The 22,995-nt window shown below is 36.0% G+C and overlaps 1 protein-coding gene across 1 annotated transcript in view; it reads left to right on the forward strand.

Annotated features, from left to right (window-relative positions):
• Nucleotides 1-22,995, forward strand: part of LOC150105113 (disheveled-associated activator of morphogenesis 2-like) — a 575,640-nt gene that overhangs the window by 511,221 nt on the left and 41,424 nt on the right. The window contains exon 23 of the mRNA XM_090396160.1: nt 21,705-21,765. Coding sequence (XP_090252286.1) covers nt 21,705-21,765 — 61 coding nt within the window. The remainder of the gene's footprint in view (nt 1-21,704; nt 21,766-22,995) is intronic.

Below are 22,995 nucleotides of genomic sequence, written 5' to 3' on the forward strand. Positions count from 1 at the left end.
GCTCATCAGCTATCATCAACAATACTCCTCCCCCAATTTTATTCTCTCTGTCATTCCTGAACACACTATACCCATCACATTCAATCCCACTAGCTATATCATCTACAGTCAGCCATGTTTCAGTGATACCAATAACCTGTGGTCTAGAAGTGCCAACCATGGCCAAAAACTCTTCCTTCTTGTTCCTAATACTTCTAGTATTAGTATACATGAATTTAAGACCCCCATTAGCCCCAACCCTACCTTGATGCCTTATATCAACTATCCCACTCTGATTTGTTGTCCTTATTTGCTCTGGCATATTATATTCATTCTTACATTCAACTGCTCCCTAAGGACTGTATATCTACTCCCCCCCCCTTAACAAATCTAGTTTCCCTGAATTTGCACATCCACTACATTCAGCAACCCTCTCTCAAGTCTTCTTACACCATAACCATTCAAATGCAAGCCATCCATCTTATATAGATCCTTTCGCTCATCAAACTCACTCAACACGTCCACAAATTCCACACCACTCGTCATACATAACCCACGCATAAAGTCATTCGCAATTATGGCCCTCCTTTTAAACATTTCACTGTCATACCATGGCAAAAGACTAATCATTCTAACTCTCACTCTTTTCTTTTGCTACCTCAAACAATTCATTCAGGTCTTCTATCATTTCCATTTTATCTCCTTTCAAATCATTCGTACCTGCCACAACAATCATTTCTTTCACCCTTTCCTTTTGCTCTCTAATAGACTCAGTTACATCCTTTATGGTCGCACCAGGTTGGTACGATTTTGTCAAATCCTCTATTAACACACCTTGTACTAACGAGTCTCCATACAGCACTCTATCCTTCATTTTGTTCATGTTCACATTCATATGTCTATTTTTCCTGTCATACCTTTTATTATTGGTTGGTTCATTCAGTCGACTTTTGTTCATGCACTGTAGCTGCTGTTTTGCCTTTTCTATCGCACCATTCAACAATGCGATCTCACTCAGTGCATCTATCTCATCTTTTTTATTCTCTGAGAAACCATTAATACTATCATTCACACTTTCTACATTCACACTCTCACAATTCTCATGTACAACCTTGCCGTTTCTTGTCATATCCCTATTTTCTTCATTCTAAAGTTTGACAAAAATATCACACTCATGATCCGAAATACACTTCAATTCCTCATTCTCCCTACATTTTCTACACACATTCAATCCTTTATTATCATCTAACCACACTCCGACCGCTCTCTGCAAAGCGTAGGTTTCACAGCTAGTACACTGACTCATTTCTTTTATACTACCGTTCTTTGATAAAGATGGCGAACCATCATTACTGGCTGCCATTTTCCTTCGTACAGGTGCCATACTTATTTGCAACGTGTTTTATCAAATTATAAGTTATAACACACCAAAAACACACAAACAGACGCACTAAAATACGCAAGGCAAACAAAACTACGCAATATTAAGTAATTTTATCAACGATAACTGAAAATAATACTTATCTTATCAGGAGCTTGCATGAACACTACACACTACGATATAACCTCGAACTCAATGATAGAGCATCATGTCAAATTCTGTCAACTGGGCTTGCAGTACGGGTTTGTTAAACAGGTGGTAGCTACACAGGTCATATTTTACCAACTTAAGTACTGTAATAAGATGACAAATGTATTAGACAAGGGATATGCACATGCAGTAGTATGCTTAGATTTTGCAAAGGTTTTTGATAGATTGCCTCATGATAAGTTGGTAACTAAATTGAAACAAATGGGATTGGATAAGAGACTAGTGAGTTGGTTAGGTGACTGGCTGCCAGATGGGTATCAGCAAGCCATATATGAGTGCAATATCCCAAAAGAGGAAAGTCATTATCAGTGTGCTGTAGGGAATTTTTTTTTATGTTGGACCCATATATGAGAGGAGAGGCTGGTTAGTCAACTTATAGTACATTAGTACCATGTATGGAAATAAGAAATTTGTATACATTGAATGTGAAAGCCTGTGCATTGTATTCCTTAGGAAACACATGGGAGGGAAGGCTGTTCCACAATACAGCAGGAGGAGGAAGAGAGACTTGTTCTATGAGTATCGAGTTGGACTGTGAAGGGATATTAGGTGGTAGCTACACGCATTTCAATTTATTTGGTAGAGAGGAGAAATTACTGATGATAGTTCTGATGAACATTTAACATGGAAATATTGATAGATGATGCATGCAGTAAATACTAGATGCTGTATGAGAGTGGTTGGATTGAGTTGGTAAGGGATGAGTCATTAATCAGTCTGACTGAATTGCATCAAATATTTTTAGGCAGCTCTTGGGGGGGGGGGATCCCCAGATGTGCAAGCAATATTATTATTATTATTATTATTATTATTATTATTATTATTAAACAAGACCTCATGGAGTCAAAGACTCATCTAGGAGGTCCTTTTATCTCACACACATCTCATCATACCGGGTCTTAAACACATTCAAACTCCTTGCAGACACCACACTCTCAGGCAAGGCATTCCAATCATTCACAACTCTGCACGAAAAAAACCTGCCTCTCACTCCCCTACTCACACCCTCTTTATACAGTTTCCAGGGATGACCTCTGGTTCTCCCCTGATCTCCCACTATTCGCTGTAGAACTTCTCCACCATTGATCCTATAGCAACCCCTTACCAACTTGTAGGTCTCTATCATATCTCCCCTCTTCCTTCTCTCCACTAGTCTCTGCAAATTACATCTTTTCAATCTTTCCTCATACTCGACATTCCAGAGGTCAGAAACTACCTTAGTCAGTCGCCTTTGGACCCTTTCCAACATCTCCTCATCCTTCTGAAAACCAGGTGACCAAATCTGGGCACAATAGTCCATGTGTGGCCTAATCAAAGCCTTATACAATGGAACAAGAATCTCCCTACTTCTACACGTCAGTGTCCTCCTCATCATTCCCAGAAGTCTTTGTGTTGTCTTCACAATTTTGGCGATGTGACCCCTAAATTTTAGATCCTTATCCACTATCACTCCCAGATCTCTTATTTCCTCTACTTCCAACAATATATTCTTACCAAGCATAAATTCTGCATCCCATCTTTGTTTTCCAAATTTTAAAACCTTACATTTTGCAACATTGAACTCACACCCCCATTTGCTTGCCCAATCACTCAATTTATTCAAGTCTTCTTGCAAGGCCACAACATCTTCACTACTCTTTATGGTTCTTCCCAACTTTGCATCATCTGCAAACAACTGAATATCTCCATCCAAATCTTCGCCAATATCATTAATATACAAGTTAAATAGTAATGGCCCTAAAACAGATCCCTGAGGCACTCCACTAGTGACTTTCCTTTTCCTGGATATTGCACCCCCATACACAACTTGTTGATACCTATCAGATAGCCAGTCTCCAATCCAATGCACTAATCTAATATCCAACCCCATCTGCTCTAGTTTGACTGTCAACTTATCATGAGGCACTCTATCAAAAGCTTTTGCGAAATCCAAGTATATTACTGTGTATCCTTCTCCTCTGTCCAAGGAAGCAGTCACTTTATTGTAATAAGTAAGTAGATTACTAAAACACGACCTCCCTTTAGCAAATCCATGCTGTCCATCAAAGATTATACCATTGTTGTCAACCCAACTCTGGATTCTAGCTCTCACAAGCTTCTCCAACAACTTAACCACAACACCCGACACACAGATAGGCCTATAGTTTGATGCTTGAGTTCGATCACCTCCTTTATGAAGTGGCACAATCTTGCCCTCCTTCCACTCTTTAGGGACTTGACCAAGTGCAAGACTCGTATTAAAAAAATATGTCAAGGCAGGTGTCAACTCTCTGGCACATTCCTTCAGAATACGTGGTGATATATTATCAAGTCCCACAGCCTTATTTACATCTAGTTTACTCAACTCCCCAAACACCTCTTGCTCACTTACAGTCAGTCTCTCCTCCCCATCATCAACTGCTCTTAATCTCTCCATGAAGTCACATTCACAAGATTGAAAGATCTTTATGAACTGCTCATTAAGTATCTCCACCACACATTCTGCAACAGCTGTCTTTATACCATTTCCTCCAATCATTGTCATCCTTCCATAATCATTCTTTCTTTTGCTGGCTACATATCGAAAGAACTCCCTAGGATTCTTTTTAGCTTCATTAGCTAACTGCTGTTCATACCTCTCTTTAGCTACTCTCACCAACCAAGTCACTCTCCTTGCCTGGTCTTTGTAGAACTCATGAAATTGGTTACTTCCACTTCTCTTATGCTGCCTCCACAATGCCCTTTTTCTCTGTATTGCATGCTTAATCTCTTTATTCATCCATCTGACACCTAACTTATTTAACCTTCTCACCCGTGGTATACATTTAGACATTGCATCCACTAAATATTTTTTGAAAATCCCCCAAGCTGCATTGATCTCTTTTCCAGCTAACTCCTCATTCCATGCTACACCTGCAAGCTGTCTCCTGAGCTCTTCATAATCACCCCCCTTGTAGTTCCACATATACCCTTTTTTCACAGGGGTCCTTGCACTGCTGGCAACCACCCAAGTAATCACCTCATGGTCACTTTCACCAATTGGTGGATGATTTGATACCTCATTGATAATTACATCCTCCGATGAGATGACCAAATCCAAGACCCTTAATCCTCTTGTGCCCTCTGTTACATACTGTCTGAGGTAGTTATCCCTCAAAAACTCAAGAAACTCATTTTCTTTACTTCCAGTTGCTATCTCTTCATTCCAGTCTATATTGCCATAATTAAAATCACCCATAATGATCACCCTTTTCTTATTTGCTTGGCTTATTTGACTATACATTTCACTATCACCACCATCCACATTACCAGGTCTATAACAACATCCCACCAAGTATTTGATTCTATTCACCTCTATCTCACACCATACTGCCTCAAAACCACTGGCCCCATTTCCCCCTTGCATCTCTACCTTGTATGGACATAACTCTTTCTCTATCATCAATAGCACTCCCCCTCCCTTTTTACCCCTTCTATCCTCACGAAACACATCATACCTTTCCATCTCTATTCCTGTCAGGATGTCATCCTCATCTAACCATGTCTCACTTATTCCGACAATCTCTGGGTGCACAGACGCAATTAGTGCAACCATTTCATCCGCCTTGTTTCTTATACTTCTAGCATTGGTATACAAACACAACAACTCATTTCTGGATCTACAGCTAGTTCCACTGATACCACTCACTCGATGTGATCTCTCCATGCTGGACTGGGGCCATTATTTGGTAGAGATTTGTACTCGATATACTCGATGGATGGGTAGATTTGTGATTTGTATAGGGTGAATAGCTATTCAGGGGTAAATAATACTTTAAATGAAAGAGGAATCCTAATTTTTTAGGTACTCAGAAGGCAATGTTGTAATGTGTTTATGCCAAAAGAGTCCAGATGACAAGTTAATTTCAAAGGAGAGAGATCTCGTGCCTAGAGATTTGGGTATTGTCAAAGGTACTGGGATAATATGGTCTTTTTTGTAGGAAATAAGGCAGGACTGTGTTTTGCAGGCATTGAAATTACACAAGGTTATCCAAGCCCCATCAAAAAATGGTTTGGAGTTCAGAATTTAGGCTTGCAGAGGTTGTTGCTATATGAGTTGTGGTAGCTTATTTGGTGCAAGGTTTGTCAAGTGAGAAGGAGAAATGTAGTTTACTGTCATCAGCAAAACTATTAGATTGGTGGTCAACTGGAGCAGGTCACACTGATATATAGAAGAAAAGGATGGATGACAGGATAGAACCATGTGGGACCCAGCATTGGTTGCATAGTTAGAAGATAGGAAACTATCACATGCAATGTACATCTAGTGAAAAAACTGGCAACCCAGTTGCAGAGGCCACAGGACAAACCAAATGATGGAAGCTTACTTAATAGGCTCTTGTGCCAGACCTGGTTGAAAGCCTTGGAGATATCTAGTGCACTCACTTAGGATTTGCCAAACTTTTCCATGGTGCTTATCTAGAGGTGGGAAGATCCTCAATGTTGAACGGCATTGGTGGAATCCATACTGGCAAGTGTTTATTAGTTCAGTACTGTTAATTGTTCTCTTCATTACTTTAGAGAGAAAACTGAGGTGAGAGAGAGAGAGAGAGAGATTGAGCAATAATTTGATGGTAAGGATCTGTCACACTTCTTGGGAATAGGTTGGACATGGGCTAATTTCCAGGGCATAGGGTAGATGCTGGTGGAGACAGTAAAAAGAGGTGACATAGGATAGGGATCAACTCTGGAGCACAAATCTTTAGGAAAATTGGAGGAATCTGAGCCATGGGATTTTCTTTGGTATCTAATTTGGATAGGAACTCCACCTGAAGTTGGTTACTCTGAATAGTGATCACTCCAGCCAGTCCCAAGCTTGGATGAAAGAGGAGGGTTGTGCATTGGGTTTGCAACCCAATCATAAAACATTTGATTCTACGAAACTGATACAAACGAAACCTCCGAACAGTACTCAATGGCAACCAACCTGGAATGGAAAAAAGGATATGATTGGATTACGAAACAGACAGAAAAATAAGAATAAAAGAAGAAGAAGAGATATCAAAATGGCAACGTGGAATGTAAGGACAATGAAACAAATAGGAAAGATGAATGAAGTTGCTAATGAAATGCTGAAATATAAAATAGATTCATTGCACTACAAGAAATGTGATGGCAAGGGCAGGGGAGATTGATAAACAGCATTATAGTCTTATTTATAGTGATCCCAATGAACAAACTGGTCAGCTGTGTAATGGCTTCACAGTAAGCAAATAAATACGGAAAAGTATGTTAGAATACGAAGCTATTAGTGACCGAATATGCAAAATAAGATTAAAAGAAAAATTTAGAAACATTACTGTCATTTCAGCCCATTCACCAACTGAGGAGAAAGAAGAAATTGATAAAGATCAATTTTATGAGCAACTTGATGAAATCTGCTGTAAGACACAAAGGTATGATATTCTATTAATCATAGGAGACTTTAACGCTAAGTTGGGGAGAGATGATAATCAAAAGCTAGTAGCAGAAATATTTACATTACATGATAAAAACAATGAAAATGGTGATTTACTGATGCAATTTGCAATCAGAAACAAATTATTCATAAGAAGCACATCATTCACACATAAAGCAATTCACCTGGGAACTTAGAGAATACCAGGCACGAATGAAGTAAACCAGATTGATCATGTTTTAGTGTCGAGACGTCATTTTTCCTCTCTCATTGATGTCAGGAGCTGTGGAGACTCTAATTATGACAGCGATCATTATCTAGTGAAAATGATTATAAGAGAAAGATTATCAAATGTGATAATGATGACAAAAAAAAGAAGGCTGGGTTATGGGACATAGATAAACTTCGACTTCGTAATGATGTAAAGGAAGCTAAGAAATACCAAGATAACTTGAAAACTAAATTAAATAAAACTGAAAATGACATAACTGATGGATTCAATGGTATTGATGGAAAATGAAATAGAGTAGAAAATATGATTAAAGAAGCAGCTGCTGAAATGATAGGTGAAAAGAAAAGAACTCATAATGAAGAATGTGATGCAGCTATAAAAGAGAAAACAGAGCCAGAGCACAAATGATACAGCTAAACACTAGAAGTAATCGGGAAGATACAATGAACTTAGAAGAAAAGCAAATAATATACTAAAAAAAAGAAAATGATTATGAAACAAATAAAAGAAATAGAACAACTTAATACTCAAAATGCAAGTAGAAAATTTTATGCTGCTATCCAAAAAATGAAAAAAGGACTTCAACCAAGAATTAGTGGATGTAGTAGAGAGATGTAGTAAAATAGTAGAGAGATGGAAAGAATATTTTAAGGATTTATTAAGAGAAGAAAATATGGAAAATATTCAATTAGAAACAAGAAAGGACATTAGTGTAGAAGCGAATACCCCTGTAAAATCACCGACAACTAGTAAAATTGCAGCTAAAATACGAAAATGAGAAATAATAAAGCACTGGGAGAAGATAACATAGTCACAGAATTACTGCAACTATTGCAACTAAATATTACTGTAACTAATTACTGCAGAGGGGATTCAATATGTTTTGTACTACAGGATATATTTTCAACAGTCTGGTCCAAGGAAGAAATGCCAGACAGCTGGAATGTTGGCATAATCTATCCTATTTATAAAAAGGAGGATAAACTCAACTGTAGTAATTATAGGGGTATTACGTTACTTAATGTAGTTTATAAAATTCTTACATCCATAATAAATGACAGGCTTAAAGAGATTACTGAAAAGAAAATAGGAGAATATCAGTGTGAATTTAGATCAAACGGAAGTACCATTGATCAACTTTTCATTATCAGACAGATGATGGAAAAATGTTTTGAGCATGCAATAGACCTACATATGTTATTTATAGACTTTAAGCAAGCATTTGACAGTCTAAACAGAGATAGTCTACAAAAGGCTATGAAAGAATTAGAGCTACCACCAAAATTAAATTTTTCTTTTTTTTTTTTTTATGTTGGGCCCATGAACGAGAGGTTGGCTGGTCAACCTATAATACGTTAGTACTGTATATGGGTACTAACAAATTAGATTAATAATGATGACGATGAAAAAACAAAAGCAAAAGTTAAAATAGATAATAAATTTGGTGACCCCTTTGAATTTAATAAAGGTGTAAAACAAGGAGATGAACTATCAACATCATTATTTATTATAGCTTATGTTATGTGATTAAAGATTTAGATCAAAGAGGGACAATTTTTAATAAATCAAGTCAGTTATATGCTTATGCTGATGATGTAGTCATCGTGCCAAGGACTAAGAAACAGTTAATTGAAGTGTATAATGAACTGGAAAGAAAAACTAGTGATATGGGATTAGAGATCGATGTAGTTTATGGTGATGTCATAAATATATGGTGATGTCAATTTCAGAAATAAGAAGAAAATCACAGATCTGCAAGTTGGATAGAAAATATTTGAAGGAGTGACTAGATTTAAGTATCTAGGAGATATTGTTGAGAATGAGGCACGATCAACTATAGAAATTAAAGAATGAATGCATTCAAACTGGTAATAAAGCATATTATGCAAATATCAACATGATTAAAAGCAAGCTAATAAGCAGAAATACTAAAATACTTATATAAAATGCTCATTAGACTCATGGTTACATATGGAAGCGAAGCGTAGACTCTTAGTGAAAAAGACCAAGACAATTTGAGGAAATTTGAAAAGAAGATTATAAGAAGACTTTATGGACCTGTTGAAGAAAATAGTGTATGGAGAATATGGTACAATAAAGAAATTAGTCAGATACTAAAAGAAGAAGATATTGGTAGGTTCATAAAAGCACAGAGATTGCAATGGTTAGGCCATGTAGAGAGAATGGAAGTATGCCAAGAAGAATACTGAGAGAAAAGATATATGCAACAAGGAAAAAAGGAAGACCGAGATTAAGATGAATTGATGACGTATCCAGGACTTGATTACTATGAAAGTGAAAGGCTGGGAAAGACTAGTCAAGGATAGAAGATCATGGAGGCAAATTGTACAGGAGGTTAAGGCTCAGAGCAGGCTGTAACACTGGATGGTAAGTAGGTAGATGATTTGGATAGGATTTTCTGATAATTTCCTAGTGAAAGTCCAGAGGCGGCATTAAGTGTTGGATGTTTGGAATGGTTGGGGGACATTTACTGATAATCTATGTGAGGTTAGCTTTCTCTGTGGGGATGATAAATAAACCCATCTGGGTGCAGGAGCAATGGGAGCAGTGTTGGACAAAAGTTGTGGCCAGCTGTTTTGACCAGAGACTAAAATGCATAACTGTCATTTGGGCTCCTGCTTTTGACTCATTGGAAATCAGTTTTTGATGCATTGATGATTTTCTTGCTGCCATTTCGGGCTTTGATGTAAGTGGTAAAAGGTTGAGTTCTTGATGATAGCCAGTTGCAGTATGCTTGATTCTTCATTTGTACAGCCTTGGCACACATCTTTTGGAGAATCAGGGCTTACTTAGTGGATGGGAAGTTATCTTGGAATGGTGAATATGTGCTTCCATTCTGGAGAGGATTACTTCATTGATGTTTTCAGTATTTTCAGTACATATGCTTGGTTTGGAAGATTGAAAGCAACAATCCAGCCATGGGAATGAGGCATAGAAATCTCAGAGATCATCTCACTTGGTGTTCTTATAATACCAGACAACTCTTGGAGAATGGCTGTGCAGGTGCTGCTCAGTGGGGGAAGAGATGAACACAAGGTTGTGATCAGAATTATCTAAGGGAGATACAACCTTCACAGTATATTTCAGGGGATCACTAGTGAGGAAACGGTCCAGAGTGGTTGGGATTATCTAGTACTCTGGTGGGCATGTGAACAGTTTGCATAAGGTCATTTATGATTGCAAATATTTCAGCATCTCTACCTGCATGGTCTGTGCAGTTGGAGAAGGAAAGCCAGTTAATATTCTATACATCAAATTTGCCAAGGAAGATAACTTTACTGCCAGGAAAGTTGGATTGAAGGGTATCGACTTTCAAAGAGAGGAAATCAAAGAGTTCTGAGTGGTTGGTGGCATTGAGAGAGCAATATACACAGTATATGAATTTTACAAAGTGGGGCAGAGAGATTTCAGCCAAAGTAGATTGTGATCGAGAGATTCTTTAATGCTCTCTGGCATGGTATGTCAGAGTGAATATATGCACAAATGCCTCCCTTGAGCTGAAAGGAGTCAAAGAATGTATATTGGGGAAGTTCAGATGACTAGTGCTTGTAGAATTTGAAATTTGGGTTTCTATCAGTAAAAGGAGTAGGGTTTTGCAGAGCAGAGACCACATTTATTTATAAAATGGATATGAAAGTCTGAGATTGTGTTATTAACAGAGTGTATTATACACATTCCCTATGCATTACTTGTACTTTGGTTTTCAAGTTGGCTGTTAACACTGCTCAATTTCAACATTGGAATTCCTCTTTTGTAGTCAGTGTTTCATCACCACTAGTTTGGTGCCATTAGTTTGATAATGTATTCCTTTAGTGTATCGTCGCATTCAGTATGGAAGTTGAGGATAATGGCGTTATATTTTTTGTGTTTGTCTTCGACTGAATCTTGCACCATTGATGTGATGAGGCTATGGAGCTGGCTGGTATCAGTGATGGATGATTTTTCATGTAAGCTGCAATCATGGATCTGTTCTACCTTGGCTTCAATTAATTTGATTTTGTGGGAGAAGGTTTGGTCAACAGCAGCAAGAAGCTGCTCCAAGCTATCAAATTTCAGAAACTTTCACTGAAGGGAGGCTTTCAAGAAGTTTGTATGCCAATTTTTTTATTTTTATGCACTGAACATGTGACCATTGATGACAGAAATAGTATAGAAGGCCTTTTTTGTCTGAAAGACCAAATATAAAAATACAGCTGCTCTGCAATGAATGTGCCCAGTGTTACACCTGATATCTTGAGAATATAGTATTCTCAGTTATCATGGTGTAACATGAAAAATAAATAACATAAATAAAAACCCCTGCATAAAAAGGATAATTTAACTAATAAAATATTCTTGCATCCAGTATAATATAAAGTAAAATGTAAAGGTCTATTGTTTAGTTAAGATAACAAAAGAAAAGAATGTATTAAGATGTATTATGACTAAACAAGGAATTTGTATTAAATAAGTAGCTAACTAAGAATTAATATAATAATGCGATTAAGAATGAAGGAGTTAAGTGCATAAGTATAAAAGAATGAGTCATGAAATACGCTATGTAAGAGGCTACAGATTAAGCATTAAGTAGAATTCTGAGAAAAGGTTTAAAAAGGGGTTAAGATAGAGGCTAACAAGAGAAATAATGGAATATCGCTTAGGGCCTATACCCGGATAGAAACTTCGTTACGAGTTGCCGATCAAAATGACGTATGGCGGCCAAATGCTACCCAATTGGTAGACAGACGGAAAACAAGTAGGAGGTGGGAAAAAGAAGTAAGAAAGGGCGCCGTTAGGGGAGCAGCTATAAAAGGGTTGGTACCCCCCCCCCCCCCCGTGGCTTTTTTTTCGAGGAGTAGGCTCTTTTGGGTTGTGGGGAAGACGTTTAGACAGTCAAGGAGGCTTGAGGCCTTTTTGCGAGAGGAGAAGAAACGTTTGGATAGTTGCAGTGGTTTTAGTTTGGTTTTCTAGTGGACTTCACGGTGTTCCTGAGTGGAGAGATATGGCTTATATCCTCATGCCACAACAAGGAATCGAAGGTGAGCGGGAAAGCTATTCCCGTATTCCTATGTAGAAAGCGAAATATACCAAAGAATCATAGGAAGCTGTGAAAATATCGATGTCCTCGTTTCGGATAGTACAGCCGGTGGCGCAGATGTTCATACAGTCCTGAATTGCAAAGAAGTTATGCAAGCAAGTCCGTTCAGTAGAAGGTAAAGGCCCGTAAGTGAAGCTAAAGAAAGGTATTGTGAACTTTGTCTTATGTTAACTAAAAGTTGTTTGTGATAGGTACCATTGTCATAATACGGAACTGTTAAAGTGATTAGGGAGAAATGATAATAGGACTTTAGAATTTGATAGAGAGTGTTAAAAGTAAACTAGCTAGTGTTGATAATTTGTGAATATTTAATTATCCTAAGAATCTTGAGTGCCTACTACTTTGTAAAAGGAAAGTTAATGACATAGTTGTGTGTTAATGAAGTAAATGGTTTTGTTAATATCGAATTAGATTAGTGTGAATTGAGTAATCAAGTAGCCTGAGGAATTTGAATGCCTAGTGTGATGTGTAGAGAATAGGAATTGTCATAAGTATGTACTAGAGTAGCTAATGATTTTGTTAGTATACTTGAAGTTGAATAACCTAATAATGTATGGTGATCTAATTTTTCCATGTTAAGTGAATTCATGTTTTGTACGAAATTTTGTGGCGGCATGATCGTAGTAATTCTTGTCGAATCATAGCCCAACTACTTGTATTAAGCTAATTTTAGTGTGTAAGTAATTTAGTTGAGTATTTTGATATGTACCATGTTTTGTGAAATAATAAACCTTTTGTTTAATGATATAGAAAGTTGTCTGATATTGCTATATCCAATGCACCGCTTAGAAACATTCGAGCCTAACCACGCGGGGAATTAATGTTAAGAAACGGGAAGCTTAAGGAATTAATGTTGAGTAACAAGAAATAGTGTCACGACTGCAATTGTAGCACTTTCAGATATTTGAGTTCCTTTCTCTGTTTATGTACAAAATATCTTAAACTAAATATCCCAAAGGGTGCAGTTAAAATACAAATACTAGGGATACTACGGGGAACAGTAGCTCAGATATTAGTAGAAACTTTGGTGATGTTTTGAAAGTAGAAGTTAGGAAAATATAGACGAAGGCAGTTTGCAAAACAAACAAACAAAAATCATAAGATAGGGACATAACACCAGCATACTCTATCATCGTTGTACTTTACTGTTGCCATCTTTCCTTTTTATGGTAGGCATTAGTGGGTACTTGCATGTGGCCAATATTATATGAATAAAAAAATAACTGTTATGAGGTACCTAAAGAGTACTTACTGATTTCTCCATAATATTCATCCTTTTAAGAATTGCTGCTTCGATTTCAGTTGGTGATATTAAGTGCAGATTCACTTTTATAAACAAGTAACGTATGTTTACATTGACTTATTCCATGTAAAAGTGCCACCTATATTTCTCCTAAGGAGCCATTGTTGTTCAATATTATTCAATATTCAACTGTTTGCAGGTAATGCAAAATTGAAAAGGAGCCTGAGGAGACAAGAAACTGTTGTAGCCTACAGAAGGACTTGAATAGATTGTATGAATGGGTAGCAAGCAGAACTATCAGTAGTGCGGTGTTGCAAAGTGTAAGGTTCTGAAATTTGATTGCAACAATGGTTTAAGACACAGTTTGATAAACTTTTTGTGCGATGGTGTGTACCTCCCACAATGAGTCTTTGACTCCATGGAGGTCTGGCATTAATAATAATAATAAAGGAGAGGTTTAGCATTGGTTAGTTTGACTTGACTAAAAATTCTGGACATTAGTAAGCTTTAGTAGAAGAGGATGTACAGTTGACTCTCACTATGGCAAACACTGTTATAACAAGCTCAATCACTAGAACAAACTACTGAAAAGTCCAATAGGCATAATGCTGTCCTAGGACTGTTCTATAATGAGAGTCTGATGTAATTGAGAGACAGAATCTGGGAGTGTGTGTGTGGGGGGGGTATTTTCAGAGAGATTAGAGTGAGAGAGAGAGAGCAAGATGGATGAGGAGGGTAGTGTTGAAGAATTGCAACCAACAAAAGTAGAAGAAAGTTCAACAGGAAGACAGGTGCAAAGTCATGTGAGACAGTGTATTTGAGTCTATCTAGTATGAGGAGAGTGCCAACAGGAGAAAATATATAGTTGATTGCTGCCATAGGCCAAAAAGTGCAAAAAGAAGATGTAAATGTTGTGTATTGACAAATTAATTTGTGAGTACAGAGCAGATAATTATTATAGGAACTTCAACTATGGGAACATAGAAGGAGGAAAGGACACAGGAGGAGAAGGAAATATAATTTATGCAGCTGCTGAGAGATAATATCCTAAAGCATTATGTGATGGAGAGAATAACATCAGAGCAATTTTCCATAACTAAGATACTTTGCATCTAATTGGAGAGAATGATCATGCATTCTAGACATAGGTGATTCTGAGTAGTGCCATAACATAAGAAACTACAAGGGAAAGATATTAGAAATGCATGGGAAATGTCCAAGGATTGTTCATAGGAAGCTCAGAAGAATAAATCATAGGAGAGTGAAATAAAAGTGTTAACATCATTAAGCAAGTGCTGTGAAAATAGAAAATGTTTTAGAGGGGAAAATATAAAGATAATTTCAAAAGATATATTTCGGTGATCACACCACATTTTTTATTATTCAGTTATACAAAATACTGAAATAATAGTTCCCGACAAGTTTCGTAAATCGTAGGATTTATTATTCAGTTATTTTTTTATTATTCATTTTTTATTATTCAGTTATACAAAATACCGAAATAATAGTTCCCGACAAGTTTCGTAAATCGTAGGATTTACATCTTCAGGGGGTAAATAGTATAACTTAAAGTTTAAACAAGAGAATTAATAAATACAAATCATAACCGTGTGGCTATTCATAAACTCAAATAACAGAATGCAGATATAAAACGTTATTGACGTTGAACAATACTGGACGATGTCACGTGTTCTTGTTCGTGCAGTCCGAGTCAGATTGAGGTAGATTTTTTATTAGAGCTGACCACACTTGATGGAGAATTAAACCTTGATTTTTATTGCATTGGGTTGGGTTTTTTAGCATATTAGCAGCTTCTTTAAATTTTCTTATGTAACTGTTGTTTTCTATGTACGACATTGTCGTTTTTTGCCAGAGTCCATTGTGTCCAGTGGAAGTGGTATGGAAAGCAAGACTTGTTTTTTGTTCTCTTTTGTATTGTACATCTTTTTGGTGTCCAGCCATGCGTATTTCTCCAGATCTTCCTGTCTGTCCTACGTAGCAAATCCTGCAAGAGCAATGGATTTTGTAGACTCCTAGTTTTTTAAGAGGATGATGAGGTGGTTTTGGTGGATGTAGGAATCTTGAGATGTTTTCCATAGGAAGGAAGGCTACTTTTATGTTGTGTTTGTTCATTAATTTGGCTAGCTTATCTGTAACATTTTTGATATAAGGAAGCGAGATTGCGTTTTTGTAATCCTGTTTTATTGTGTTGTTAGTTAGAGGCATTTTAAGGATTCTCTTGATGGTTTTTGTTTCATATCCATCCTGTTGGAGGATTTGTGTTAAGTATTTTAGTTCTTCATTACATCTTTCTTGTGTGCTGGAGATATTGTATGCTCTATCTCGAAGAGTTTTAATTAAGCTTATTTTTTGTGAAGGATGGTGGTGTGAGGTTGCATTTAGAAATCTTCCAGTGTTTGTCGGCTTCCTATATACTGAGAAGGAGAGTTTACTTTCTTCATTAACGTCTAATAGAATATCTAGAAAAGGAAATTTTTTATTTTCTTCTTGTTCTAAAATGAATTTTATGGTGTTGTGCAAATTGTTGAGATAATCTTTGAAATTGATAAGTTCATCTGTTGTTCCATTGAATATGATGAAAATATCGTCCACTTAGCGTAGCCATATTTTTGGTTTTTTATGGTAATTCTTAAGAGCATTGTTTTCAAATTTTTCCATAAATAGGTTTGCTAATACCGGTGATAATGATGAATCCATGGCCAATCCTTCTTTTTGTTCTCAGATTCTGTCTTGATAGGTGAAAAAAGTATTGTTTATACAATGTTTAAAAAGATTTAAGATGTCCGGAGCGACGAGATCTTTTAGGAGATTCAAAATTTCTTGTCTCAGGACATTTGTAAACAAGCTGATGATGTCTAGACTTGCTAAGATGTCTGTTGGACCAATATGTATATCTTTCACTTTTGCTATGAAATGTTTACTATTTTTTATGAAGGAAGATGTGTTTCCTATATGTTGTGAGATCATGTTGGTGAGGTATTTCGCCAAGTTGGGAGTTGGTGAATCTCTTCCATCTACTATTGGTCTTAAAGGTATATCTGTCTTATGGATCTTTGGAACACCATATATTCTTGGTATCAAAGGATGTTTTGATTGTAAGTATTATCCTACGAATTACGAAACTTGTCGGGAACTATTATTTCAGTATTTTGTATAACTGAATAATAAAAAATGTGGTGTAATCACTGAAATATATTTTTTGAACCGATTAGCCACAGAAGTCTACGCCTGCAATTACAAACTTACGGTGAGTGCTTTTGGCATAAAGTTATACAACTAGAGAAACTACGCATTAAACATCTCAACTTCATTACCCGTCTAATTTTCCTCATCCAATGCAGAGATAATGAAGTCATCCCGAAATTCATCAAAATCAAACGCATATTCCATACAAAGAAGGCCTCCAGAATTTATCATAAAATGGAACTTTAATGCTAATTCAGCTCTAGTGACTGTAATTCTTTCTCGCTTTTCTAAGAGAAAGAATTACAGTCACTAGAGCTGAATTAGCATTAATTAGTAATAACACTTTTTCTCTTCATAATGAACTGGCCACATCTCTTCCATCCTACCTATGGAACAGTATCGGTAGTGTTACATTCAACAAAGCAATAGCAATCTCAGAACAGAAGAAACATACATTAATTCATAAGTTCAACTTACTCCTTCAGAAGAAGGAAATACTTAAAAAACAACTAGATCATTCAAAAGTAGTTATTAACCTTTCTTCGAGAGTCCTAACAAAAGAAGAGAATAACCTTTTACTTAAGGGTTTTAACTTCGCCTTAACCCCACATTTCCTACCAAAAATTGATATCATAGCACAAATAGAAAAAGGAATTAGAAATCTACCGGACAACACAGCAGATCTTATCCGTATAGAAAGGACAGCTTTACTATTAAAAAGCAGATTACCTCATAGAAATCTACCTTACAATGAATACGCTTGCCTTAAAAAGTTAAAGGATGACAAAAATATTGTCATAATCAAAGCGGATAAAGGCAACGCAACTGTCATTTTGAATATGATAACAAAATGAAAAGTCTCCTGGAAGATACAAACACCTACAAACCCTTAGACAGAGACCCGATTTGGCATACACACAAAAAAACAAACAAAAAAACAACCTCACACCACCATCCTTCACAAAAAATAAGCTTAATTAAAACTCTTCGAGATAGAGCATACAATATCTCCACCACACAAGAAAGATGTAATGAAGAACTAAAATACTTAACACAAATCCTCCAACAGAATGGATATGAAACAAAAACCATCAAGAGAATCCTTAAAATGCCTCCAACTAACACCACAATAAAACAGGATTACAAAAATGCAATCTCGCTTCCTTATATCAAAAATGTTACAGATAAGCTAGCCAAATTAATGAACAAACACAACATAAAAGTAACCTTCCTTCCTATGGAAAAAAATCTCAAGATTCCTGCATCCACCAAAACCACCTCATCATACTCTTAAAAAACCAGGAGTCTAAAAATTCATTGCTCTTGCGGGATTCTGGAGAAATACGCATGGCTGGACACCAAAAAGATGTACAATACAAAAGAGAATAAAAAATAGGTCTTGCTTTCCATACCACTTCCACTGGACACAATGTACTCTGCCAAAAAACGACGATGTCATAAATAGAAAACAACAGTTATATAAGAAAATTTAAAGAAGCTGCTAATATGCTAAAAAACCCAACCCAATGATAAAAATCAAGGTTTAATTCTCTATCAAGTGTGGTCAGCTCTAATAAAAAATCTACTTCAATCTGAGCTCGGACTGTATGAACGAGACTAAGAACCCGTGACATCGTCCAGTATTGTTCAACGTCAATAACGTTTTATATCTGCATTTTGTTATTTGAGTTTATGAATAGCCAGACGGTTATGATTTGTATTTATTAATTCTCTTTAAGTTATATTATTTACCCCCTGAAGATGTAAATCCTACGATTTACGAAACTTGTCGGGAACTATTATTTCAGTATTTTGTATAACTGAATAATAAAAAATGTGGTGTAATCACTGAAATATATCTTTTGAACCAATTAGCCACAGAATTCTATGCCTGCAAAGAGAATTTCTTTTTTTTTTTTTTTATTAAAAATGAAATTGCGTGTACTAAATAAAAATGGAATTTTTTTTCTCAGTATATGCTTCATTATGAGGTATGTGAGAGTCTCCTTAGCTCAGTTGATATAGATGAAGCCCTTTGGTTTAATGACTTGGGTTCGATTCCTGTCCATTATCTGGTCTCTTTCAACTTAAGGTGTGTTAGCCGGTCTCATACTGAGGTAGAGATTTTTTCACCCAGAAACTCAGTGTTTTTCATCTCCCAGAACAGGCAAACTGGCCACGTGAACACACATAGATTTATAGCCATGCATACTTACAACAATATGTGGAAGAGATAGGGTCCTCACCATATGTCATAACACCCATAGTTAACCATGAGTCAAATCATGGTAGTCAACCTCCTAGATGGATGGGACATGTACTGAATCGCATGCACTCATCTTAACCTCACCTGGATGATGCAGTTAGGATAGTAAGACACTAATTGAAACATTTCCTTCTCTTACTCATTTTTCATTGTGTGCTTTGTATATTATGCTTCCTTCAACCTTAAAAATGCCTCAGTAAGTGGAGAAATATTGGCATGCACATGTTGCACATACATGAGAGAGAGAGAACAGAATTCTTAACCACTAGCATAGTGATGGGATTGCTTTGATAATTTTTTTTATAAATCCTACCCATGAAAGGTTAGAAACCTGTCATAAGTACTGTTGTCAACTAAGAGCTAGATAAGCTGGCAACCCTTTCTAGAGAATAAGCTTGGCGCTTTCCAAGCCACTTCAGGCCTCCAATAAGCAAGGCAGTAATAATCCTACACTGGACGATGAAACCCATTTACACCTAATTCATCTACCACCTAATCCAGATATCAAGTATTTCCTAACTAAAGAAATAATTTTTAGTCAGGAAATAAATATGTATAATTTATTTCCTGATAATAAATATATAATAATAAATATTTAAAACATTTTTAAATAATCACGTGATAGAAACTCTCTACTAAGTTCCAGTCTGTGCAGTTAGCCTAGTGGCTATGCGCTTCTCAACCATATGCCTGAGGAAGGAGTCCTTGGTTCGATTCCCATTGATGATGTGAGGAGCTTAAGGTTCTTTCTCGGCCATAGCCAAGTTAGCCGGTCTTGGGTGTGGACAGCACGGTTTTTCATCCTGCAATCAAGCAAACCGGCCCCGTGTACACACAGGCTACAGTCATAGGATGTAGTAATCCATCATTAGAAGGGCTCGAACAGTCCTAAGGAGCAGTCGAGGAAACGGGGGGGACCACACACAAATAAAATAAATAAACTAAGTTCCAACTTGCGATACATATCTGTTGTAGATTCAGCAGTAGTACTCACATTTTTGAGCTTAACTCAACTCTCTTTTGCCGAAGTGTTCTTGAATATGTGAAAACATTCCATCTTAGTATAGGAAGAAGCTCTTAGCTGTAATAAAAATGTTTCAGCAGCCATGTCTATTATTTTTAAGTAAATGGCTGGAAAAAGCACCGTGTGTGGTTTCCAGAGCAAGATATCTGATAATCTGACCTACTTAGCCCATCCATGGTACTAATGGTGTAGGTGTGCAACCCTCTGTGGGTAGGATTAACATTAAAAAAAATAAAATAATGAAAGGCAAATTCTTCTAAATAAATTTATCAATTATAATTTATATCTCCATTATTCATTTAAAGGCTGATTACTAAATACAGGCAGGTCATGATCTACATAAATTTGGGCTTACACAAATTATCCTGAAAGGGTTATGGAAAAAATTTCAAGTTTTAAAAATTTTAAAGAGTGTCTATATTAATTGTACACCACCAAGCAACAGTCTTCCACAAGACAGACAGTCCATGATTCACATGTGTATGCTCAATCTCACTTTGTTTACTATTAAACATGGATTTACTGTGTATTTATATTCATAAACTTTAATGATTTTTAGTGTTTGCATTTGGTAGAATACAGTCATGACTGAACAAACAACAGAAGTGGAAAATTGACAACCTATATGTAAATTGGATCAAAACTGATCTAGAGATGAAAATGAAAATAATATAGAAATATGAAGGTGGACAAAGATTAACAGCCATAGAAAGGGATCTTGGTCACACCATTGTATTCAGTTTTGATGGTCTGAGACCAGATCACTTCCTATGGCAATTAATCTTTGTCCTTAATCTTCATATTTCTTTATTATTTTCATTTTCATCTCTAGATCAGTTCTGATGTGTTGATGTATGGGCACTTTTTAGGATCCATCTCCTCCAATGCAAAGATAAATAGATGCTCCTTTAGCCTGTTAGCCTGATGTTCACTTTTAGGATCCATCTTTTCCTGTGTAAAGAGAAACAGCTGCTACTGTTTAGTTATCTCTTAATAAATTCATACAGAAGCTCAAAATGACATATTAATTTTAATTTTTTATTTTTCTAGTCTCATACCATTTGTGATGTATTATATTACTTTGCATTAATAATTACATATTGAATTCATCAAGTGAATGAAACGAACAGAAATAACCTTTAAAACATGCTAATATACTTTTGTATGCAGGTACTTTAAACACATAAAAAGTAGGGTGTAATTAATGAATGGGGTGGGGTTGAGTAACTCTGACTTATGTAAAATTCAGATAAAGTGTAAAGTTTGTGGAACATAACTTTTAAGTCAGGATCTGCTTTTAATACAGGCAGATCCTGACTTAAGACATTGTCACTGATAATGATTTTGCAAGGTGAATGGAATACTCATAGGTTTGTTTATACTGTAAATTTTGCTGTAGTGAATTCTTTTTAAAACAGTATTGTCATCATAGGCCTTTTGGTATTCCATAGTTTGTTATAGTAAGTAGGTTTATTATAGTGAGAGTTGATATGTAATAAAATATGTAAACATGTTTGCTCTCCATGTTTACTCTTACTTTATGAGCATGTATAAATTGAATGTGATAAAATTATTTCATTGATTTGTCATATCTTAAATCTCATTGATAATTGCTGGCTTTTTTTTTTTTGTTTTTTGTTTTTTTCAGTCTGTCAGAACTTAATAAAGAAATGCAGTCATTAAAATCTGGCCTTGTAGAAGTAGAACAGGTAAGACTCACCAGAAATTGTTTTATGTTAATTATTTAAAAAAAATACATTGATACAAATATCTACAATAAATTCCTTATTATATTCTGAAGATTAGGGAGAAATGGCTGTCTTCCTTTATTTCTAGTGTTTTGTTTCATGCTTGGTTTTTGTCATACTTATTATTGTTCCATTATTATTCAGAACCTTTATGGAGTCATCGTGTAGGTGGTCCATCTTAGATAACACAATCTGTCATACCATTCCTTAAGTTTATCCACTATCTGCATTCCCACCACCCTCTCAGAATATACATTCCATGGTCCTAACTATCTTCTATGCAAAAAAAAAAACCACTTATCATCCTTGTGCAACTTCTAGAAAAGAGCTCTTGTTCTGCAATATGAAAAAATATCCCCAGTAAATTCAGTAAATACCTCTTTGTCTCAATTGTATCACCTTTTCATCTTCTATCCACAAACATCCTCCATTTTCATGTCCTCCATCCATCCTCATAACCAACATTGTACAGTCCTAATATCATTTTTATTATTTGCCTTTGCATCTTCAAGGTTATTTCATCCTCTTCAAATACCTGACTAGATCTCTTATTTTTTTTACTATCACTTGCACGATGAAAATCCACAGAGCTTATAAAAAATCAATGCCATGTGTAGGCAGGAGTTGAGATGAAAGTCATTTCTTCATATTCCTTTTTTGAAGAGCTCAAAGCTGGTGGTTGTTATCGTTGGGTATACTCCATGAGAAAGGCTGTTCCACAGAACTGAGATAGATGGAATGAAAGAAGAATGAGAGTAGTATCTTCCTAAGTCTGGCTCCCACTGATGAGACCTCAATATACATTGAAACTAGTCAGGATAGTAGCCCTTCCCATAAATGTTTTTGTGCTATGGGATACTGAGGCTATTGATGTGAAACAGCTTCAATATAGAAGTAGACTTGTGAAAATATTGCATGCACAACCTTTGTTTGCTTATGTTGGAGTAAAGGATTAAAACAAAAATATAATTTCTTGTCTAGTATAACGTATACGGTACTATTGTTTAACTTGTATATTAATGATATTGGGATGGTCTAAGTTATTTGCTAAGTTGAGTAGAGTAATAAGAATATATCTGGTTATGCGAGCAAATGACAGTGAATATAGCTTCATTATTGGCAAATGTAAGGTATGCATTTTGGACAGAGAACATTGCAGTCAAAGAATTCAAAGAGATGCTAGTACATGTG

The sequence above is a fragment of the Typopeltis vanoorti genome, chromosome 7 (assembly GCF_054136105.1).
Source record: "Typopeltis vanoorti isolate ZY-2024b chromosome 7, IOZ_Tvanoo_1.0, whole genome shotgun sequence".
Lineage (NCBI taxonomy): Eukaryota > Metazoa > Arthropoda > Arachnida > Uropygi > Thelyphonidae > Typopeltis > Typopeltis vanoorti.